Here is a 25,365-nt window from a genome sequence, read left to right on the forward strand (position 1 = left end):
AAAAGAAGTCAAATGGAAGTACTGGATTTAAAGACCATAATTATTGAAATGAAAAATTCCCTGGAGAGTTTCAACAGCTGATTGGAGCTGACAGAAGAAAGAATCAGCATGTTTGAAAATAAAATATTGAAATGAGTCAGGCTGAGGAACAGAAAGAAAAAAGAAGTATAAAAAGCAAAAATAGCCAAAGACGACTCTGAGATACCATCAACTGTACCAGTAAACGCATCGTGGGAGTCTCAGAAGGAAAAGAAAGAGAGAAAAAGGCAGGAGGAATTTTCAGAGAAAAAATGACAGAGAACTTCCCCAACTTAGCAAAAGATGTGAATATGCACATCCAGAATGCCCAGAGAACAGAAAACAGGATAAACTTGAAGAAAAATATACCCTGTCACATACTTATCAAACTGTCAATGCAAAAGAGCAGGAGAGAGTTCTGAAAGCTGCAGGAGAAAAGCATCGAGTCATGTAGAAGGGAATCCTAATTAGATTAAGTGCTGGTATCTAATCAGAAACTATGGCAGCAAGAAAGTAGTGGGTTGAAATACTTAAGGTACTGAAAGAAAACAATTGCCAACCAAGAATTTTATATCCAATGAGACTTTCTTTCAAAATTGAGGAAGAGATGAAGAATTCCCCATTAAACAAAAGCTGAGGGACCTGCCCTACCAAAAATGGTATAGGGGTTCTTCAGACTGAAAGGAAATGATGCTAGACAATGGTTCAAAATGGTACAAAGAAATGAACACCTCTGGTAAAGGTAACCATTGGGTAATTATAAATGCTATTAGTGTTGTATTCTTTTGGTGTGTAACTCCGTTTTTTGCTTCCTCCAAGTGGTAAAATGCAAATGCACAAAAAATAATGGTTAATCTATGGTTTGGGACATACAGTGTCGAAGATATAAATGGTAACAAATACAAAAAATGATTGGGAGATGGAGGAGTATAGGAGAAGTGTATGTGTAAAGTATTGAAGTCAAGTTTGTATCAAATAAAAAAAATGATTGTTGTATAATTAGATGTTAAATTTTACCCCCATGGTAACAACAAGGGAAATATATGAAAAATATATCAAGATAGAAATAAGAAGGCACCCAATATGGTACAATACAAAAAATCAAATAAATATGAAAGTAGGCAAAAATGGAAGAATTGAGAGGCAAAAACAATGTAAGACTTAAAGACTAAATAGCAAAATTGCAGAATGAAGTCCTACATTATTGGTAGTGACTTTAACCATCAGTGGATTAAACTCTCCAGTCAAAAGGCAGAGATTGACAGAATGGAAAGAAAGCATGACCCAACTATTTGTGTTTACAAGAGACTCACCTTAAATTCAAAGTTCACAAGTAGGTTGAAAGTGAAAGGATGGAAAACAATATACCATGCAAGTAGTAACCAGAAGAGAGCTGGGGTAGCTATACTAATATCAGATAAAATAGACTTTAAGACAAAAGCTGTTAAGAGAGACAAACACAGTCATTACATGCTGATAAATGGGTCAATTTCATGAAGAAGATGTAACAATTATAGATATATTTGCAACTAATAGCAAAGCTCCAGAATACATAAAGCACTGACAGATTTGAAGGGAGAAACTGATTGTTCTACATTAATATTTAAAGAGATTTTAAAGCACCACTACTTCCAATAATGGATAGAACATCGCAATGTGAGATCAAAAAGGAAACACAAGGCTTGAACAGTATTCTAAACCAACTAGACCTAATAGACATGTTTAAACACTTCTCTCAAAAACAAAATACAAATTTTTCTTAAGTGTACATGGATCATTCTCCAGGACAGACCATATGTTAGGTCACAAAAAAAAGTCTCAGTAAATTTAAAAATATTGAAATCATACAATGTATCTTTTCCAACCACAATGGAATGAAGGTAGAAATCAATAACAGAGAGAACTGGAAAATTCCAAATTTGTCAAAATTTGTCAAAATATCTTGAGGTGAATAGCAATGAAAATACAACATACCAAAACTAATGGAATGCAGCCAAGACAGTACTTAGAGGGAAATTTATAGCTCCAAATGACTGCATTAAAAAAGAAAAGATTTCAAATAGGAGACCTAACCTCAAAACTGGAAGAACTAGTAAACAAAGAGCAAACTAAACCCAAAGCAAGCAGACAGAAAGAAATAACAGATTATTGCAGACATAAATGATATAGAGAATTAAAAAAGAGAATCAATAAAACTAAAAGTTGTTCTTTGAAAAGATCAATAAAATTGATAGACCATGAGTTAGACTGACAATGAAGAAAAAAGAGAAGACACAAATGACTAAAATCAGTAGTGAAAAGGAGGGCATTACTACTGACCCCACTGAAATAAAAAGGGCTATAAGAGGAAACCATGAGCAACTGTACACTAAGAAATTAGAAAACTTAGATGAAATGGATAAATTCCTAAAAACACACAACCATGTGCACTGACTCAAGAAGAAATAGAAGGGAGGCAGGGCAAGATGGTGGAGTGGTGAGGTGTACGTTTTAGTTACTCCTCCAGGGAAGTAGGTAGAAAGCTAGGTACTGCATGGACCGGACACTGCAGAGCAATTTGACTTTGGGCATACTTCATACAATGCTCATGAACACATGGAACTGCTGAGTTCAGTGAAATCTGTAAGTTTTTGCAGCCCAGGGACCTGCACCCCTCCCTGCCAGGCTCAGTCCCATGGGAGGAGAGGTCTTCAGCCCTGGGAACGAGGAGGGAGAACTGCAGTTGCGGCCCTTATCGGAAACTCATTCTACTGATCCAAACTCCAAGCGTAGATAAACTGAGACCAGACACCAGAGAATCTGGGAGTAGGCAGCCCAGCGGAGAGGAGATAGGGATAGCAAAAACAGCAAGAAAAACCCCAAAAATAAAAGCAGAGGCTTTTTGGAGTTCTGGTGAACATAGAAAGGGGAAGGGCAGAGCTCAGAATCAGGCTCATTTGCAAATCCAGAAGAAAAACCCCAGTTTCTCTGCCTCCTGGACCTTTCCTTAATGGCCCTAATTGCTTTGTCTCTTAGCATTTCCATAACCCATTAGATCTGCAAGGAGGGCCTTTTGTTTTTTTAAATCTTCTGTTTTTCTAAAACAATTACTCTGAGAAGCCCAATACGGAAAGCCTCAAAGACTTGCAATTTGGGTAGAGAGCTCTGAGACAAAAGGCAATAAGTCCAGTGCCTGAGAAAATTCACTAAACACCACAACTTCCCAAGAAAAGGGGGGCATCCTCTCACAGCCATCATTCTGGTGGACAGGAAACACTCCTACCCATCGCCGGCCCCATAGCCCAGAGCTGCCCCAGACAACCCAGTGTGACAGAAGTGCTTCCAATAACACACGCACGCACCACAAAATCAGGCATGGACATTAGCCTTCCCTGCACCCTCAGCTGGTTGTCCCAGAGTTGGGAAAGCAGAGCAGTGTGAATTAACACGCCCAATTCAGCCATCCTTTCAGCAGACTGGGAGCTTCCCTACACAGCCCTGCAGCCCAGAACCACCCTGGGGGGACGGCACTCACCTGTGACATAGCACAGTCATCCCTCAATAGAGGACCTGGGGGTGCATGGCCTGGAAGAGGGACCCACTTGCAAGTCTCAGGGGCCATACGCCAATACCAAGGACTTGTGGGTCAGTGGCAGAGACAAACTGTGGCAGGACTGAACTGAAGGATTAAACTATTGTGCCAGTTTTAAATCTCCAGGAACACCAGGGAGATTTGATTGTTAGAGCCACCCCCCCTCCCTGACCACCCAGACACACACCCCATATACAGGGCGGGCAACACCAACTACACAGGCAAGCTTGGTACACCAATTGGACCCCACAAGACTCACTCCCCCACTCACCACAAAGACAAAGCGGGGGAAAACTGGCTTGATGGGAATAGGTGGCTCGTGGATGCCATCTGCTGGTTAGTTAGAGAAAGTGTACGCCACCAAGCTGTAGATCTGACAAATTAGAGATAAGGATTTCAATTGGTCACCAAATCCTAAAAGAACCCTATCAAGTTAAGTAAACTCCAAGAACCAAAAACAACAGAAAATTTTAAAGCATATGAAAAAACCAGATGATATGGATAACCCAACCCCAAGCACCAAAATCAAAATATCAGAGGAAACACAGTACCTGGAGCAATTAATCAAACAACTAGGGATGAATAACAAGACCATGGCACAGGGTTTAAAGGACATGAAGAAGAGCATGGCACAGGATATAAAGGACATCAAGAAGACCCTAGAAGAGCATAAAGAGAAGACATTGCAAGAGTAAATTAAAAAATAGATGATTTTATGGAAATTAAACTGTTGACCAAATTAAAAAGATTCTGGATACTCATAGTACAAGACTAGAGGAAGTTGAACAACAAATCAATGACCTGGAAGATGACAGAATGGAAAATGAAAGCACAAAAGAAAGAATGGAGAAAAAAATAAAAAAAAATTGAAATAGACCTCAGGGATATGATAGATAATGTAAAACATCCAAATAGAAGACTCATTGGTGTTCCAGAAGGGGGAGAGAAGGGTAAAGGTCTAGGAAGAGTATTCAAAGAAATTGTTGGGGAAAACCCCAAATCTTCTAAATACCATAAATACACAAATCATAAATGCCAAGCAAACTCCAAATAGAATAAATCCAAATAAACCCACTCTGAGACATATTCTGATCACACTGTCAAATATGGAAGAGAAGGAGCAAGTTCTGAGAGCAGCAAGAGAAAAGCAATTCACCACATACAAAGGAAAGAGCATAAGACTAAGTAGTGACTACTGAGCAGCCACCGTGGAGGCGAGAAGGCAGTGGCATGACATTTAAAATTCTGAGCGAGAAAAATTGCCAACCAAGGATACTTTATCCAGCAAAGCTCTCCTTCAAATTTGAGGGAGAGCTTAAATTTTTCAGAAACAAATGCTGAGAGAATATGCTAACAAGAGACCTGCCCTACTAGAGATACTAAAGAGAGCCCTACAGACAGAGAAACAAAGAAAGGAGCGAGAGACATGGAGAAAGGTTCAGCACTAAAGAGATTCCGTATGGGTACATTAAAGGATATTAATAGAGAGAGGGAAAAAATATATATGACAAACATAAACCAGAGGATAAAATGGCTGATTCAGGAAATGCCTTCACGGTTATAATGTTGAATGTAAATGGATTAAACTCCCCAATTAAAAGATACAGAGTCACAGAATGGATTAAAAAAATGAACCATCAGTATGTTGCATACAAGAGACTCATCTTAGACACAGGGACACAAAGAAACTGAAAGTGAAAGGATGGAAAAAAATATTTCATGCAAGCTACAGCCAAAAGAAAGCAGGTGTAGCAATATTAATCTCAGATAAAATAGACTTTAAATGCAAGGATGTCATGAGAGACAAGGAAGGCCACTACAAACTAATAAAAGGGGCAATTCAACAAGAAGAAATAACAATCATAAATGTTTATGCACCCAATCAAGATGCCACAAAATACATGAGAAAAACACTGGCAAAATTAAAGGAAGCAGTTGATGTTTCCACAATAATTGTGGGAGACTTCAACACATCACTCTCTCCTATAGATAGATGAACCAGACAGAAGACCAATAAGGAAACTGAAAACCTAAACAATCTGATAAATGAATTCTATTTAACAGACATATATAGAACATTACATCCCAAATCACCAGGGTACACATTCTTCTCTAGCACTCACGGAACTTTCTCCAGAATAGATCATATGCTGGGACATAAAACAAGCCTCAATAAATTTAAAAAAATTGAAATTATTCAAAGCACATTCTCTGACCACAATGGAATACAATTAGAAGTCAATAACCATCAGAGACTTAGAAAATTCACAAATACCTGGAGGTTAAACAACACACTCCTAAACAATCAGTGGGTTAAAGAAGAAAGAGCAAGAGAAATTGCTAAATATATAGAGACGAATGAAAATGAGAACACAACATACCAAAACTTATGGGATGCAGCAAAAGCAGTACTGAGGGGGTAATTTATAGCACTAAACGCATATATTAAAAAGGCAGAAAGAGCCAAAATCAAAGAACTAATGGATCAACTGAAGAAGCTAGAAAATGAACAGCATACCAATCCTAAACCAAGTAGAAGAAAAGAAATAACAAGGATTAAAGCAGAAATAAATGACAGAGAGAACAAAAAAAAACAATAGAGAGGATAAATAACACCAAAAGTTGGTTCTTCGAGAAGATCAACAAGATTGACAAGCCCCTAGCTAGACTGACATAATCAAAAAGAGAAGACCCATACAAACAAAATAATGAATGAGAAAGGTGACATTACTGCAGATCCTGAAGAAATTAAAAGAAATCATAAGAGGATACTATGAACAACTGTATGGCAACAAACTGGATAATGTAGAGGAAATGGACAATTTCCTGGAAACATATGAACAACCTAGACTGACCAGAGAAGAAACAGAAGACCTCAACTAACCAATCACAAGCAAAGAGATCCAATGAGTTATCAAAAAGCTTCCCACAAATAAATGCAAAGGGCCAGATGGCTTCACAGGGCAATTCTACCAAACCTTTTAAAAAGAATTGACACAAATCTTACTTAAACTCTTTCAAAACATCAAAGAAAATGGAACACTACCTAACTCATTTTATAAAGCTAACGTCAATCTAATGCCAAAACCAGGCAAAGATGGTACAGAAAAGGAAAACTACCGGCCAATCTCCCTAATAAATATAGATGCAAAAATTCTCAACAAAATACTTACAAACCAAATCCAAAGACACATTAAAAAAATCATACACCATGACCAAGTGTGGTTGATTCCAGGCATGCAAGGATGGTTCAACATGAGAAAATCAATGTATTACAACACATTAACAAATCAAAAGAGAAAAATCAAATGATCATCTCAATAGATGCTGAAAAAGCATTTGACAAAATCCAACATCCCTTTTTGACAAAACCACTTCAAAAGGTAGGAATTGAAGGAAACTTCCTCAGTATGATAAAGATCATATATGAAAAACCTACAGCCAGCATAGTACTCAATGGTGAGAGACTGAAAGCCTTCCCTCTAAGATCAGGAACAAGGCAAAGATTCCCGGTATCACCACTGTTATTCAACATTGTGCTGGAAGTGCTAGCCAGGGCAATCCGGCAAGACAAAGAAATAAAAGGCATCCAAATTGGAAAGGAAGAAGTAAAACTGTCATTGTTTGCAGATGACATGATCCTATATCTGGAAAACCCTGAAGAATCGATGATACAGCTACTAGAGCTAATAAACAAATTTAGCAAAGTAGCAGGATACAAGATTAATGCACATAAGTCAGTAATGTTTCTATATGCTAGAAATGAACAAACTGAAGAGGCACTCAAGAAAAAGGTACCATTTTCAATAGCAACTAAAAATATCAAGTACCTAGGAATAAACTTACCCAAAGATATAAAAGACCTATACAAAGAAAAGTACATAACTCTACGAAAAGAAATAGATGGGGACCTTAAAAGATGGAAAAATATTCCATGTTCATGGATAGGAAGGCTAAATGTCATTAAGATGTCAATTCTACCCAAACTCATCTACAGATTCAATGCAATCCCAATCAGAATTCCAACAACCTGCTTTGCAGACTTGGAAAAGCTGGTAATCAAATTTATTTGGAAAGGGAAGATGCCTTGAATTGCTAAAGACACTCTAAAAAAGAAAAACAAAGTGGGAGGACTTATACTCCCTGACTTTGCAGCTTATTATAAAACCACAGTTGTCAAAACAGCATGGTACTGGCACAAAGATAAGACATATTGGTCAATGGAATCGAATTGAGAATTCAGAGATAGACCCCCAGATCGATGGCCAACTGATCTTTGAAAAGGACCCCAAAGTCACTGAACTGGGTCAAAATGGTCTTTTCGGCAAATGGGGCTGGCAGAGTTGGATATCCATATCCAAAAGAATGATAGAGGACCCCTCCCTCAACCCTAAATAAAAACTAACTCAAAATGGATCAAAGATCTCAATATAAAAGAAATTACCATAAAACTCCTGGAAGATAATGTAGGGAAACATCTTCAAGACCTTGTATTAGGCGGCCACTTCCTAGACTTTACACCCAAAGCACAAGCAGCAAAAGGAAAAACAGATAAATGGGAACTCCTCAAGCTTAGAAGTTTCTGTACCTCAAAGGAATTTGTCAAAAAGGTAAAGAGGCAGCCAACTCAATGGGAAAAACATTTTTGGAAACCATGTATCTGAAAAAAGACTGATATCTTGCATATATAGAGAAATCCTACAACTCAAGGACGATAGTACAGACAGCCCAATTATAAAATGGGCAAAAGATATGAAAAGACGGTTCTCTGCAGAGGAAATACAAATGGCCAAGAAACACATGAAAAAATGTTCAGCTTCACTAGCTATTAGAGAGATGCAAATAAAACCACAAAGAGATACCATCTCACAGCAATTAGAATGGCTGCCATTAAACAAACAGGAAACTACAAATGCTGGAGATGTGGAGAAATTGGAACTTTTATTCAGTGTTGGTGGGACTATATAATGGTTCAGCCACTCTGGAAGTCAGTCTGGCAGTTTCTTAGAAAACTAGATATAGAGTTACCCTTCGATCTAGCAATTGCACTTCTCAGTATATAGCCGGAAGATTTGAAAGTGGTGACACGAACAGATATCTGCACACCAATGTTCATAGCAGCATTACTCACAATTGCCAAGAGATGGAAACAACCCAAATGTCCTTCAACAGATGAGTGGATAAGTAAAATGTGGTATATACACACGATGGAATACTACGCGGCAGTGAGAAGGAACAATGTCGTGAAACATATGACAACATGGATGAACTTTGAAGACATAATGATGAGCAAAATAAGCCAGGCACAAAAAGAGAAATATTATATGCTACCACTAATGTGAATATTGAATAATGTAAAACAAGTGGTTTGTAATGCAGAATATAGGGGAACTAGCGTTAGAGAGCAATTAAGGAAGGGGGAAAGATAATCCAGTAAGAACAGATAAGCTATCGTGGGTAAATTTAACATTCTGGGAATGCCCAGGAATGACTATGGTCTGTTAATTTCTGATGGGTATAATAGGAACAAGTTCACAGAAATGTTGCTATATTAGGTTACTTTCTTGGGGTAGAGTAGGAACATGTTGGAAGTAAAGTAGTTATCTTAGGTTAGTTGTCTTTTTCTTACTCCCTTGTTATGGTCTGTTTGAAATGTTCTTTTATTGTATGATTTTTTTATTTTTTTAAATTTTTATACAGTTGATTTAAAAAAAAGTTAATTAAAAAAAAAGGAAAAATATATGCAGAGCCCCCTTGAGGAGTTGGTGGAGAATGCAACGGTATTGGCCTGCCCCACCTCTGTGGTTGGTAATGTGCTCACAGACATAGAGGACTGGTGGTTTGATGGGTTGAGCCCTCTACCACAGGACTTGCCCTTGGGAAGACTGTTGCTGCAAAGGAGAGGCTAGGCCTCCCTATAATTGTGCCTAAGAGCCTCCTCCTGAGTGCCTCTTTGTTGCTCAGATGTGGCCCTCTCTCTCTAGCTAAGCCAACTTGGCAGGTGAAATCACTGCCCTCCCCCCTATGTGGGATCAGACACCCAGGGGAATGAATCTCCCTGGCAACGTGGAATATGACTCCCGGAGAGGAATGTAGACCCAGCATCGTGGGATGGAGAACATCTTGACCAAAAGGAGGAACTGAAAGGAAATGAAGTTAGCTTCAGTGGCAGAGAGATTCCAAAAGGAGCCGAGAGGTCACTCTGGTGGGCACTCTTACGCACAATATAGACAACCCTTTTTAGGTTCTAATGAATTGGGGTAGCTGGTGGTAGATACCTGAAACTATCAAACTACAACCCAGAACCCATGAATCTTGAAGACGATTGTATAAAAATGTAGCTTATGAGGGGTGACAATGGTATTGGGAAAGCCATAAAGACCACACTACCCTTTGTCTAGTTTATGGATGGATGAGTAGAAAAATGGGGGAAGGATAAAAACAAAGAAACAATCAAAGGCACCCAGTGTTCTTTTTTACTTTAATTGTTCTTTTTCACTTTAATTATTATTATTGTTATTTTTTGTGTGTGTAGTAATGAAGGTGTCAGGGATTGATTTTGATGATGAATGCACAACTATGTAAAGGTACTGTGAACAATCAAATGTATGATTTGTTTTGTATGACTGCATGGTATGTGAATATATCTCAGTAAAATGAATATTTAAAAAAAAAAGAAGAAATAGAAGATCTCAACAAACCAATAACTAGTAAAGAGATTGAATCAGTAATCTACACCTCCCAACAAAGAAAAACCCAGGACTGGATGGCTTCCCAGGGGAATTCTAGCAATTATTCCAAGAAGAATCAATAGCAATGCAGCCAGACTTTTCCAGAAAGCTAAATAGGAGGGAGCACTCCCTAGTTCATTCTACAAGGCCAACATACCGCTTATATCAAAGCCAGATAAAGATACCACAAGAAAAGAAAAATGTAGACCAATATCACTTTCGCATCTAGATGGAAAAAATCCTCAACAAAATACTAGCAAAGCCGAATCCAACAGCACATGAAAAGAATTATACAACATTACCAAATGGGATTTATCCCAGGTATACAAGGGAGGTTCAACATAAGAAAGTGAATTAATGTAATATAATATTAACAGAATGAAGGGAAAAAAAAAGCACACATGATCATCTCAATTGACACAGAAAAGGCATTTGACAAAACCTAGCTACCCTTCTTGATAAAAACGCTTAGACACTAGGAACATAAGGAAACATCCTCAACATGATAAAGGGCACATATGAAAAACTGACAGCTAACATCCTTAATGGTGAAAGACAAGGATGCCCACTGTTACCAGTTATTCAACACTGTACTGGAAATTAGTCAGAGCAATTTAGCAAGAAAAAGAAATAAAAGGCATCCTGATTGGAAAGAAAGAACTAAAACTTTCCCTAATTGCAGATGATATAATCTTATATGCAGAAAATCCTGAAAAACGTACAACAAAGCTCCAAGAGCTAATAAACAAATTCAGCAAAGTGGCAGGGTACAAGATCAACACCCAAAGATCAGTAATGTTTCTATACACTATAGAAAGATATAACAATTGAAAGAAGAAATCAAGGGAAAAAATCCATTTATGATAGCATCTAAAAGAATCAAATATCTAGGAAGAAATCAAATCAAGTATGTAAAGTACTTCTAAACAGGAAACTACAAAACATTGCTAAAAGAAAAATCAAAGACCTAAATAAATAGAAGGACATTCCATGTTCACGGTTTGGAAGACTAAATATTGTTAAGATGTCAATCCTACCCAAAGCAATTTGCAGACTTGATGCAAAATTCCAGCAAACTTCTTTGCAGAATTAGAAAAGCCAATCAAGGGTAACGGACCCAGAATAGCCAAAGCCTTCTTGAAAAAGGTGAATGAAGTTGGAGGACCCACATTTCCAGATCTTAAAACTTATTACAAAGCCACAGTAATCAAAGCAGCATGTTACTGGCACAAGGACAGTTGTATGTACCAGCGGAATCAAACTGAGACCTCAGAAACCAACCCTCACATTTATATCAACTGATTTCTGACAAGGGGCAAAGACCTCTCCATTGGGATAGAATGATGTGTTCAGCAAATGGTGCTGGGAGAACTGTCTCCATTTGCAAAAGAATGAAGGTGAACCCCTACCACACACCACATACAGAAAATCAACTCAAAATATATCAAAGACCTGAATAAAGAGCCAGAACTGTAAAAATCCTAGAGGAAAACATAGGGAAGCATCTTCAGGACCTTGTGTTAGGCAATGGTTTCTTAGACCTTACACCCAAAGTAGAAGCACCAAAATAAAAAATAGATAAATGGGTCCTTATGCAAATCAAAATCTTTTGTACCTCAAAGGACTTTATTCTGAAAGTAAAACAACACCCAACAGGAGAAAATATTTGGAAACCACATATGCAATAAGGGTTTAAAATCCTGAATATATAAAGAAATCTTTGAATTCAACCACAAAAAGCAAACACACAATTAAAATATGGGCAAAACATCAACATCATTTGTTGAAAAGGCTACCCTCCCTCTAAAGAAGTGGTTTTGCTCACTTGACAAAATTCATTTTAACATATTTGTGTGGGTTTATTTCTGGGTTCTAGATACTGTTCCATTGATCTATGTATCCATCTCTCTGCCAGTGATATATTGTCTTGATTACTGTAGCTAAATAATGTCTTAATATTAGAGTAATTCCTCTACCCAGTTTGTTTTTCTTCATCGAGACTGTTTTAGGTATTCTAGGGCCTGTGACTTTCCATATAATTATTAGAATAAGTTTATATGTATCTTTTTTAAAACCTCACTGTGATTTTGATAGAGAATTACATTGGACCTGTGGTTCAATTTTGGTAAATTGACAACTTTGATAGATTTGACATCTTCCAAACCATGTGCACAGTTTATCTTGCCATTCACTGAATTCTTTCATGAGTATGTTGTAGTTGTCAGCATATGGATCCTGTATATGTTTTGTTATGTATATACCTAAGAATTTCATTTTTAGGGGAGTTTTTATAAATAGCATCTTCATTTAATTTTGGTTTCCACAAATTACCTTTTAGTATATAGCAATGAGATTGATTTTTTTGTATTTTGATCTTGTATCCTGAGATTTGACTGAACTCAGTTATTAGTTCTAGGATTTTTATTTTTAGGTTTCTTGGGATTTTCTATGTAGATAATCATGTCTTCTGCAAATAAGGACAGTTTTATTTCTTCTTTACCAATCTTCATGCCTTTGATTACTTTTTCTTACCTTATCACAGCAGCTAGAAATTCCAGTCCTATTTTGAATAAAAGTGTAGGGAGTTTTCCTTGCCTTGTTCTCAGTCTTGGTGGTTACACATTCAGTATTTCACTGTTAGGTATGAAGTTAACTGTAGGTTGTTTTTATAGATTCTCTCTTTCAAATGGAATTTATCTCTATGCCTAATTTTCTGAAAGTTTGTATTATGAATGGGTATTAGATTTTGTGAACTGTGTATATCCATCAATACGATCATTTTATTTTTCCTCTCTAACTTGTATGGATTACATTGATGTTTAAAATTAATTTTACTTAAGAGTTTTGAAAAGTACCAAGCACTCTATCCCCACCAAGCAACAACTCTCCCTTTTGCCCTCCTACCATCCACTGGTAACCTCTAGCCTGTGTGCTCTATGAATTTGCTATTTCTTGGTATTTCATTAAAATGGAGTCATAAAAAAAAAAATGGGCAAAAGATTTGAATAGCCATCTCTCCAAAGAAGTTATACAAATGGCTAAAAAGCACATGAAAAGATCCTCAACATCATTAGCCATTAGAGAAATAGAAATGAAAACCACAATGAAATACCATTACACAGCCACTAGAATGGCTAGTATTAAAAACATCAAAAATTACAAGGGTTGGAGGGGATGTGGAAAAATAGGAACACTCATTCTTTGCTGATGAGAAGTAAAACGGTGCAGCTGCTATGGAAGATAGTTTCAAAGAATTGAAAGTTGAGACTCAAACAGATATTTACACAATGATGTTCATAGTAGCATTATTCACAGATGCCAAAAGATGGAAGCAACCCAAATGTCCACCAACTGATAAATGGATAAACAAATGTGGTATATATATACAATGGAATATTATTCAGCCGTAAAAAAGGAATGAAATTCTGATAAATATGACTACATGGATGAACCTTTAAGATGTAATAGAGTGAAATAAAAGACACCAAAAAAACAAATATTTTATGATTTCAGTAATATGAAATATTTATAATAAGCAAACACATAAGAATCAGAATCTAGAATACAAGTTTCCAGGGGACAGAGTGGGAATAGGGAATAGGAAGTTGTTTTTCCCATTGCTTTACTTTGTTTTGTTTGGAAATTTTTTTTATATTTGATAAATAAAGTAATTTTAAATAAAAAAAAAATCCAGGAAAAAAATGTTAAGGCTGAGAATTTCTATTTGGGATGATGGAAAAGTTTTGGAAATGGATGGTAGTGCTAGCAGCACAAACTTGTGAACATAATTAACAGCACTATATTTATATTTGAATGTGGTTAAAAGGGAAAACTTTAGGTTGTATATATGTGACTAGAATAAAAATTAAAACAAAAAAATCCGTGGTACTGCACAACACAAACAATGAACCCTTTTAAACCATGGACTTTAGTTAATAGTACAAGTATGAAAATGTACTTTTATCAATTATAACAAACGTACCACACCAATGCAAGGTGTTAATAATAGGTGGTATATGTGAATCCTGTATTTTATGCATGATTGTTCTATAAACCCATGACTTGTCTAATTAAAAAACAAAGAACTGTGAAAAAATTTCAAATAGTGCCCTTCCAAACGTCAGTCTCAGACATTAAAATATCCCTGACTTAATAAACCAGCTGTTCACTCCTGGTTATATGCTCAAGAGAAGTAAAAAACATACCCACATAAAAACTTGTATATGAATTTTTACAGCCGTGTTATTCATTATAGCCAAAATGTGGAAACAACCCATATGTCTAGGAACAGATAAATGGATAAAAATTAAAATGTGGCATATCCATACAATGGAATGTTATTCAGCAATAAAAAATAATGAAGTACTGATATATACTACAACATGGATGAACCTTGAAAACATTATGTTTAAGCCACTTGCAGAAGACCACATAATTCCATTTATATGAAATATCCAGAATAAGCAAATCCATTGAGGCAGAAGGAAGATTAGTGGTTGCCTGGGCTGGGGTAGGGATTGGGGGTTGGGAGAAGTAAAATGGAGAGGGACTACTAATGGGTACAGGGTTTCTCATTGGGTGTTGAAAATGTTTTAAATTTACATTATGGTGATGGTTGCACAACTCTGTAAATATACTGAAATCCACTGAACTGTACACTTTAGAAGGGTGCATTATATGGTATGAAATATATCTCAATAAAGCTGTAAAAAAAAATCCCCAATGTATCAGATATAAACTTTTATATTATCTTCCAGGTACCCTGGGGACAGTCTCATGTACTAATTCTTGACACATCCTTGCAGAATTTACCATAACACAGGGGAAAGAATCATGAACTGTGCCAATAGGAGATCTAGGTTCTTATCCTAGCTCTGCTGCTGGTTAGCTGTATGCAGCTGTGTGGCCTTAGGCAAGTCCCTTATCTTTAGACCTTGGGTTCTTTTCCAGTTTGCTAAAGCTGCCTAAATGGAAAATACCAGAAGTGGATTGGTTTTTATAAAGGGGATTTATTAAGTTACAAATTTACAGTTCTGTAATGGCCTTAGTTCTAAGGCCATAAAAGTGTCCAAACTAAGGCATCAACAAGATGATACCTTCACTGAAGGATGGCCAATGGCCTCAAAAACCTGTGTTAGCTGGGAAGGCACATGGCTGGCGTCTGTTGATCCTGGGTTGTGTTCCAGCTCCTCTCTCAGCTCCTGTGGGTTCTTGGTTCTTTCTCCCAGGATGTTTATCTCTAAGCGCCTGGGGTCCTGTCTTAGCATAACTCAGGGCAAACTCTGGGCTTCATCTCTTATCTAAATGTCCTTCTGTTTGCATCTCCAAGTATCTCTAAGCATCAGTGTCAGCAAGCATCTGGGCCTGTGTTGCTCTTTTTAAAGGACTCCAGGAAACCAATCAAGACCTACCCTGAATGGGTGGGGTCAAATCTCCATGAAAACATTCAATCAAGAGGTCACACCCTAATCAAAGAGATTAATCAATCTGTTACCACAAGATTGCATTAAAGAATATGGCTTTTTCTGGGGCACATAATTTATACAAACTAGCACAGGTTCTTTACTGTGAAATGAGGAGGTTGATTGAGAAGGGCTCTGACACCCCTTTTAGCTCTGAGTTTATGTCTTTGTTCAATGAGGCATATAAATATTAGGACAGTTTTAGAGATGTGGCTATGTCCCTCATTGTTTGAGTATAACAAGTAGTCATGGAGTTTTCAGAGGCCAGCTGATCCCTATCATGTTCAAGTGTGGCTTCTTAAGTAACTTACATAGAGAGCAAGGTTTCTCAACCTGAACACTTGGCATTTTAGGCTGCCTAATTTTTTGCTGTCAGGGGCTATCCTGTGCATTTTAGGATGTTTAGCAGCATTCCTGACCACTACCCACTAGACAGCAATAGCATCCTGCATCCCCACCCCCAAGTTGCAACAATCAAAAAATGTCTCTAGACTTTGCCAAATATCCCCTCTGGAGCAGAATTACCCCCAGTTGAAAACTTCTGATGTGGAAGATGCTGGAGGAACACTCTGTCAAAATAACTAAAAGGATGTGCTCTCCATCTATGAAGAGCTAGCAAATTATAGTTGCAAAAAAAAAAAAAAAATCACTGGAGGAATTTTTTATTTTTCAGATTATAAAGAAGAAGGAGGATTTTTGTTTTGTTTTGCTGACATTTGCTGTGTTTATCAAAGTTAAATTTAATCTATGGAAGTCTTAGTTGATGGGAGGACAGGAAAGGGAATAGAGAAAGAGCTGTCAGCTGCTTTCTGGAATCAGGCAGTGTATCAGTTAATATATGCAGATATAATTTAAAACAATATTTAAAACCCTGAGAAGAAGGCTTAGGAATTGAAGTCAAGAGAATTGGCAGGTGCCTATTTACTTCTTGGTTCTTCTCAGGTAAGAAATCAGTTATCCAGATGTATTTTATCTCATATCTCCAGTTCAAAGCTGAAAGCTGTGAATTAGGGGACAGGATTTTTATCTAGAAAAACAACAGAAGGCAGCTATAAACTGTGAAATCCAAATAGCCATGAAGTCATCATTGCAGTCACTATTAGCTAGCTCTCCATGCTGTCCTGAAGCTGTTTTTAATGGGCCTACAATAGAGTTCCAGACTTTAGCTATTCTCCAAGCCCAGACGTGCCCCATGCACTGCAGTCCATAAAGCCTTAGCTCTCTTGCTTTTCCATATAGACTAAAAAATTTACATAATTTTATTGGGCTGCATTATTTAATAAATACCACATGAAATATTTACATTGTGTTTCTAAAGATATAAATTATTCATAACTCCTAAAACCTTTTTAATACAGGTAGAATAGGGGATTACAAGCTATCCAAAAGAGGAAATTTCTATGATTGGGTAGAGCAGATAAACCCCTATGAAGAAGTGTAGATAAAAGTGAAGCAGTCCCTCATGAGTGTCATTGACAGTGTATGTTTATAGTGGACCATAGTAATTAATTTGCATTATTTTTCTTTGAAAATAAAGAAAAAAAATAAAGCTGTCCAATAGTAAGTTATCAGTTTCTGCTTCAGAGACTATGTACGTTTTATGTACTTTTATGTACGTTTTAAGATGTGCTGTTTCTACCTAGTTACTGAAAATGAGCATAAAGATCTTATTCAGGGTATACTTTAATGCAATTGTCAAAATGATTCTTTATTGTGAGGGCTCATAGCAGGACATTTTTGCACAGAATTGAAAATATGTATTTTTGGACCTGATTTTGATTCAGTATTAAAAGGACTTTCAAGGCCGTTGAACTAAGATCATTAATTCATAATGGTTTGTCTTTGGTTGACTACATTAACAGTATGTGTCATTTTAGAGGACACATAAATGCAAACTTTGTAGTCTAAAGCTTTATATTACTGTCCTTGAAAAACAATCATGGTAAAGCTAGGGTTATTTCAAAAGTAATTCATTTTATTCATATCTTAGAGTGAAGCCATGATGGAAGGGGAGACACAAAATTGCTTTTCTTAACAAAATAGGCTTCAGAGAAAAGTCCAGGAGAGAATATCCTTGAAAGCACTCCAGAAAGGTAACTGCAAAGTTGACATTGCTTTTCAAATCTGGACTCATGAAAAGTGAAAGCTGCTAAATGACAATGGCCATTTCCTTGTGCTTGTGAATAAGCGCTCTCTTTGTTTGCACAGGCCCCAGCACACTGCACATCATGGAGTGAGTTTTGTACACCTCTGCCCCCCTCAGAATTCTCCCATTCTCGTAAACTTCAAAGGAAGATGTTAAAGGCATGGTTTATATTCTCTTTGTATATCCTTGCTGAAACTATAGAGAACCTAACAGAGAAAACTGTTTCTACAATTATAAAACATACCTAAAAACAGGAAATAAGGTCATGGAAATGTGATTATAAATTTAACCACTTTCAAGTCTCCTCAATGAAAAACAAAATGTTGGTCAGCCATCATTTGGAAAGTCAAGTGAGATTTAGTTCAGAATCTAATATTCCATTAAACAAGAAGATTTAGACTGCAGTCTTAACGGTTGCCTATGGAATGATAGCCTAGTCACAAATGCTGAGATCCAGCCATGGGTGTGAAATCAAGACCTTAAATATCTGTGTATATATATGCACAAAGCATACTTTTCCAAGAAGGTGGAAAAAAACAAAAATACAATGTACAGAGGCAATATGTACAGAAAGGAGCAGTAATATGTACAGGCTGAAGTCACAGCCCTATAGTGTTAGCATACTATAGCTATACTAGTCTAAACCTAGTGAATGAGAATTCAAGATAATGCAACTTTTACTGTAGCCTGCAACAGCTACGGAAAAGTAAATTAAACAAAGAGACATTTAACTCTGGACATTTATGCTAAATGGAAACTTAAAGCAATATTTTAAAGTAGATCAAGCATTTTAAGTATTTCTGGAATATGATTCTATTTTCAAATGAATTCTACATTTATTTTTGAGCACTTGGCTGTAGGAAATATCAGAATGATTAAAATATCGTTCTTGCCCTTAAGGAACTCACCATCTGCCCTATTCTATTATGCAGTTTGACAAATGATATACTTAATACATAATGTCTATTAAAAGAAACAATCCTTTAGGCTGCTAGAGGCAACCTCGTAAGTGGAAAGGACCCGTGTTTGAATTACAGTTCAACCAATAGCTGGTCATGATCTCCTAGACAAGTTAACCTTTGAGCCTCACTTTCATTATCTTTAAAATTAGATTAACATCTTCACTGCTGCTGTGTTGTATATGTAAAGGACCTAGCACGATTCCTGACACAGGCACAGGGTAGGTACTCAATAAATGGTTCTCCCACAAGCACGCACACACGTACACCTATATCTTATGTATGTCATTGTACTAAAAAAATTTGTATTTTCTAATTAAAGAACAGCAGTAATGACAACCATCTGAAAACAGGCAAGAGTACTGGAGGCAAGACACAGAGAAATGATGTCAGGAAAAGAGGGAAAATGAGCCTGTCTAGACTGGAGAAAGTATACAAGTTTAGCCAGTTGGGTGTGTCAGTTGTAAACCTGAGATAGTTAGGCCAAGGCCATGGGCATCAGCCTGTCATTTCCACTTGGTGCTGTGTGTCCCTGGTGATCTTCTTCGCGAATGCCTGCCCATGTACACGAGGAAAACCAGGAGAGTGTGAATGGTCCCTTTGCTAGGAAAACACTGTAAATATACAGCCAACTAAGGTGAGTTAGCAGTGAGAAGTCTTCCAGCTTTATCGTATTTGTCTGTATTGAACAATAGATGAGAGTTATCTGTATCATACAACCTAAAAAGAGAAATTTTATCAAAAGTATTAAGAATAGATAGAATATGTATCAGTTAAAGCCACCGTGGCTGTTCTAGTTTGCTAATGCTGCCGGAATGCAAAACACCAGAGACGGATTAGCTTTTATAAAAGGGGGTTTATTTGGTTACACAGTTACAGTCTTAAGGCCATAAAGTGTCCAAGGTAACATATCAACAATTGGGTACCTTCAGCGGAGGATGGCCAATGGTGTCCAGAAAACCTCTGTTAGCTGGGAAGGTATGTGGCTGGCGTCTGCTCCAAAGTTCTGGTTTCAAAATGGCTTTCTCCCAGGACGTTCCTCTCTAGGCTGCAGTTCCTCAAAAATGTCACTCTTAGTTGCACTTGGGATATTTATCCTCTCTCAGCTTCTCCGGAGCACGAGTCTGCTTTCAATGGCCGTCTTCAAAATGTCTCTCATCTGCAGTTCCTGTGCTTTCTTCAAAGTGTCCCTCTTGGCTGTAGCTCCTCTTCAAAACGTCACTCACAGCTACACTGAGTCCCCTCTGTCTGTCAGCTCATTTATATGGCTCTAGTGACTCAACTTAGACCCACCCTGAATGGGCGGAGCAACACCTCCATGGAAATTATCCAATCAGAGTCATCACCCACAGCTGGGTGGGGCACATTCCAAAGAAACACTCAAAGAATTACAGTCTAATCAACACTGATAACATCTGCTCACATAAGATTACATCAAAGATAATGGCATTTGGGGGACACAATATATTCAAACTGGCACAGTGGCTAATAATATTTCATTCTTTCTGATTCTTAGAGATCTTTTTTTCTTAAGGGTATTTTTTAAATGTTTAGAAATTTCTGGTTGATTTTTTTTAAAACAAACAATATTTTTAGAGCAGTTTTAAGTTTATAGAAAGATTGCACAGAAAGCACCAGGGTGCCCATATACTGCCCCCCCCCCACACACACACACACATACGGTTATTAATATCTTGCATTAGTGTGGCTCATTTGTTACAATTTATGAACCAATATTGATAATTATTAGTAATGAAAGTCAATTATTTACACACGGGCTCATTCTTTTTTTTAATTTTGAAAAAATTTTATTGTGGCAACATTGCTACATAAATTTCCCATTTCAACCACTTTCAAGTATACAGTTCTGCAGTATTAGTTACATTCACAGTGGTGCTACCCTTAGCACCATCCTTTACAAAAACTTTTCCATCACCCCAAACAGAAACTCGGTACCCATTAAACATTAACTCCCCATTCTCCACTCCCACCCCCACTCTCCCCTAGTAACCTGTAATCTACTTTCTATCTCTGAATTTGAATATTCTAGTTTTTTCATGTAAAGGAAATCATATAGTATCTGTCCTTTTGTTTCCTGGTTTATTTCACTCAATGTAGTGTCTTCAGGGTTCATGTATGTTCTAGTATGTATCAGATTGCCTTTCCTTTTTGAGGCTGAATAATACTCCATTGTATATGTACCACATTTTGTTTATCCATTCATTTGTTGATGGACACTTCCACCTTTTGGCTATTATGAATAATACTGCTATGAACATTGGTGTACAAATATCTATTTGAAGTGCTTTCAGTTCTTTTGGGTATATACCTATGAGTGGGATTGCCAGGTCATATGGTAATTCTCCATTTAACTTTCTGAGGAACTGCCAAAATGTTTTCCACAGCAGTTGCACCGTCTTACGAATGTTGCACCAGTTTACAAATTTTCCTGTTTCTCCACATCCTCACCAACACTTCCTATTTTCTGGTTTTGTTGTTGTTGTTGTTGTTGTTGTTGTTGTTGTCATCGTTTTTTAAGCTAAATAAATATGAGCATCTTTTCATGTGCTTATTGGCCATTTGTTTTCTTCTTTGTAGAAATGTCTATACAAGTCCTTTGCCCATTTTTTCATTGGGTTGTTGGTCTTTTTGTTTTTCAGTTGTAGAAGTTCTTTATGTATATTCTCGGTAATAAACTCTTATCAGATATATGATTTCCAAATATTTTCTCCCATTCTATAGGTTGTCTTTTCAGTGGTTTCCAGTCTTTTCATAAGTAAATTTCTTTGAACAATTATTTTTCCTCATGTCTGGCTTTTGTACTTGACTAAAGTAGTAGAATAGATCCAGGATCTGATAAAATGGATATGAAGACTTAATTGCCAAAATACAAAATAAGGACATCACTAAAGGCTTATGGAGGCTTGTGGAGGCATAAGTAAAATCTGGAATCAGAAGCAGAAATAGCAGAAGAATGAATAGTGGAAATAATTGAAAGCCAACAGACCTACAAAGAGGCAGCAAGGATGGAACTGAAAGTATAGTATAAGCCAGGAAATCAGAGTTCTAGGTCTCTGTAAAAACTGTGAGATTTATCCTTTCCTCACATATATAATTGAGAGTGTTGATGAACAAAAATTTTTGACCAGTGAATATCCAGGCCACATCCCTCAGTTATTTGTTCACCCACTATTCTGTAGCCAACTCTGGAGATACAAAGAAGACCCTTTAGGAACAGTGAGAAAAATAGGACATTAAATAGCTGATGCCTCGTGATCTGTACTGTGAGAGAAGGGACTGGAAGCTCAAGAGCCCCACTCAGTTCAACCTGGATTTGAATCCATGTACTATACCCCCAGAGCCTATAATATGATACACAGCGTGGGCTCTGGGGGCAGATTTTCCTGGATGTAAATCCTAGTTACATTACTGAAGGTGCTCGGTAATCTTGGGAAAGTTAATCTGTTGGGAAAGTCCAATCTATTCAATGGAAATAATAATAGTAAAAGATGAATCAGATCATGTCATTCCCCTGATCAAAACCCTCCAATGGCTTCTTACCTCAGAATAAAATTCATCTCTTTAATGAATCTGACAAAACCCTATATTGTTTGACCCCTGCTTATGTCACTCTTATTTCTTCTCTTCATAAGCACTTACCACTATCCCAAATTACCTTTTGCATGTGTCTCCTTTGTTATATGTCTCTCCCCACTGTCTCCTCTGCTTCTAACAGCAGGGACCTCATCTGTTGTACTCATTGCAATATTCAAAGAACCTATAACAGTGCCTGGCACAAAGTAAGTACTCAGTAACTATTTGTTTAATTTGTTGAATGAATATGGCATATGAAGCGCATAGTACAGAGCCTGATAAACCCACTATAATTGTTTGCTGCTGCTACTTTCATGTATTAGGGTTCTGCATATGGTTTCATTTGGAAAAAAACTTACTTTTACAGAAAGTGAGTTTAAAATTAGTGTGCTAATAAGGGAACTACAATCCCATTTAAAAAAAGCAATCTCAGTTGCAATTTTTTAGTAATAAAATGAAGGCAAATTTTAAAATATACTGCTTAATTCTTCCTGTTTGGTGTATATACAATATTTTGTTTGCAATTGCAATACAAGCAGGCACAGAAGGGAGGGAATATTAGACTGTACTTTCTATCTCTTAGATCTATTTACCTTGTCAAAGAGGAAGGGAGAAATGAATTTGAATCAACTAAAATAAGATTGACCTCTCTCCTCCCTAAAACAAAAAAGCAAAAGCATGGTACCTGGTAAGTACGATAATGTTCTGTATTTTATTTCTGTTTCTACTACAGGTGTTGCCACATCTGCAAACTTCCCGGGAGAGTAATGGGGATTCGAGTGCTTCGTTTCTCTTTGGTGGTCATCCTTATGTTACTACTGGTAGCTGGTGCTTTGACTAGTTTACTTCCTAATATCAAAGAAGACAAGCTGCTCACCTTGCGTAGGGAGATAAAGTCCCAGGGCAAATCCACCCTGGATTCCTTTACTCTCATAATGCAGACCTACAACAGAACAGATCTCTTATTGAGACTTTTAAATCATTATCAGGCAGTACCCCATCTGCACAAAGTGATTGTTGTGTGGAACAACATTGGGGAGAAGGGACCAGATGAGTTATGGAATTCTCTGGGGCCTCACCCTGTCCCTGTGATCTTTAAACAACAGACAGCAAACAGAATGAGAAATCGACTCCAGATCTTCCCTGAACTAGAGACCAATGGTAAGTTGCAGTTGGGTTCTTGGCCTGGAAGGGCTGAAGCTAGCCAGAGCTAGAGGTGAGGATGCAAGTTTCTGGACCTTTACTTGTCTTAACTGCCTGGAGAAACTGGGGGGATTTAATTATCTGAAAGTACTTTGAAAGCTTAAAGGATAATTTCTAAGGTGTCAAGAAACAGTTTCCTAGGAAGGAAATCATGTGCATTTTGCAACAGTGACAAAGAGGTTAATATCGTGAAAAAAGATACCCTTTAATTACATATTGTTACATTACAGAAGATAATAAAATGCCATTTGACTTATGCCTATTACTTTTCTGCCACTACCCTCCTCCCTAATCCCTCTAGTTCATAGCAGTTTCATGAGGTTGTAGCTTGTGTAAAACAACCTTGGTTTTATTTATTTATAGGTTCATTCATTTTTAGATTGATGAGTGATAACTAGATGATAATTTTCCCTGCAGACAGTTATAAAATCAATTACCATTCAAGTAAAAACTTTTTCTACTAGACAAATCTCTCTGGGAATACATTTCTTATTTACTAATTGGGTCAGCAAATGCTTCATCTGAATGATTTATATAATGACAGTATTGTATCTTACTAATTTTGTTTTCATTTCCAAACTGTTTAATTAAAATTTTTTCCCTTTCATTTCAGCAGTGTTAATGGTAGACGATGACATGCTAATTAGTGCCCAGGACCTCGTTTTTGCCTTCTCTGTTTGGCAGGTAATATTGCTATATCCTTTATAAAACCATCTTTATAAGGTCTTATCTAGGGCTTAACCAGGGGTAATATGGTTTAATGCAGGAGTTATCTAAAACATTATAGAAAATATTTATCTAAAAGACAGATTAATTTGTTATAGGACAACCAAGATTTTCTGAGCTGAGTTTATGTCAAACTGAAAGTCAAACCTATCATGGTGTCTTTTATCTATATTTGATTTGTATTATGGTATATTGTAGAGAAGAGCTAGAACAATGAGGAAGTGATCTGGTGTAACTAAAACTAGAATCCAGAGATATTTTCCACAAGTCTACAGATACGTATTTCAAATAAGTAATGTTTTTCTGATCTAAAATTGTATATAACATGTTTTAAAAGAAAGCATTTATTACACCCACAAAATTTAGTTCTGGTTCTGAGACCACTATTTAGAAATTCCACAGTAGTAATTCTGCATGCGCCATTGAGGTGGCAAGTTTTTTTTTTCCTAAATCCTAGCTGGGATAAACAGGTATAAATGCCTTGCCCTCCTATAAAAACAGTTCCCTCCCATTGAGTATGCATTCACAATAGCTGGCTTTTTACAAAATGCACTACAATTACCTAAAACCAGAACTGCATACAAATACTCTGAAACCCTGTCAAATAATTAAACACTGTGCTGCCAAATAAAGTCTAATTTGCACCATAGTTACTCTACTTAATTTGCTACTTGGATATAACAACATGAGATATTAATAGTAAGTGGTCACAGTATCTGCAGATATCAGCATTCTAAAAACTTCAGTTTTTAACTTCATGCTTGGCGTACTGATCAACAAATTGAATTTTTTTTCCGTATCAGCAGTTTTTCAGGCCCTGTAAATAAAAGCTTCTTAGGCAAAAAGTTCTAAAGTAATAACTCCAGCTGTGAGATTTCTATTTAAAACAAAAAGTCAGTTTACACAAATATCAGAAGTAGAAAAATACAGACTGTAGTTAATTAGAACATCCTGA

The 25,365-nt window shown here is 36.8% G+C and overlaps 1 protein-coding gene across 6 annotated transcripts in view; it reads left to right on the forward strand.

Moving 5' to 3' along the window:
- The window catches only part of EXTL2 (exostosin like glycosyltransferase 2), a 42,308-nt gene that overhangs the window by 13,745 nt on the left and 3,198 nt on the right, over positions 1–25,365 (forward strand). For 5 of the 6 annotated variants that reach the window (XM_037826532.1, XM_037826529.1, XM_037826528.1 and 2 more), the window contains 2 exons: positions 23,215–23,642; positions 24,298–24,368. In XM_037826532.1, the coding sequence (XP_037682460.1) occupies positions 23,215–23,642; positions 24,298–24,368 (499 nt within the window). Of the gene's footprint in view, positions 1–17,772; positions 17,876–23,214; positions 23,643–24,297; positions 24,369–25,365 lie in introns of all 6 variants that reach the window. The other variant, XM_037826533.1, reaches the window with a different exon arrangement.

Source organism: Choloepus didactylus, chromosome 2, assembly GCF_015220235.1.
Source record: "Choloepus didactylus isolate mChoDid1 chromosome 2, mChoDid1.pri, whole genome shotgun sequence".
Classification (NCBI taxonomy): Eukaryota; Metazoa; Chordata; class Mammalia; order Pilosa; family Megalonychidae; genus Choloepus; species Choloepus didactylus.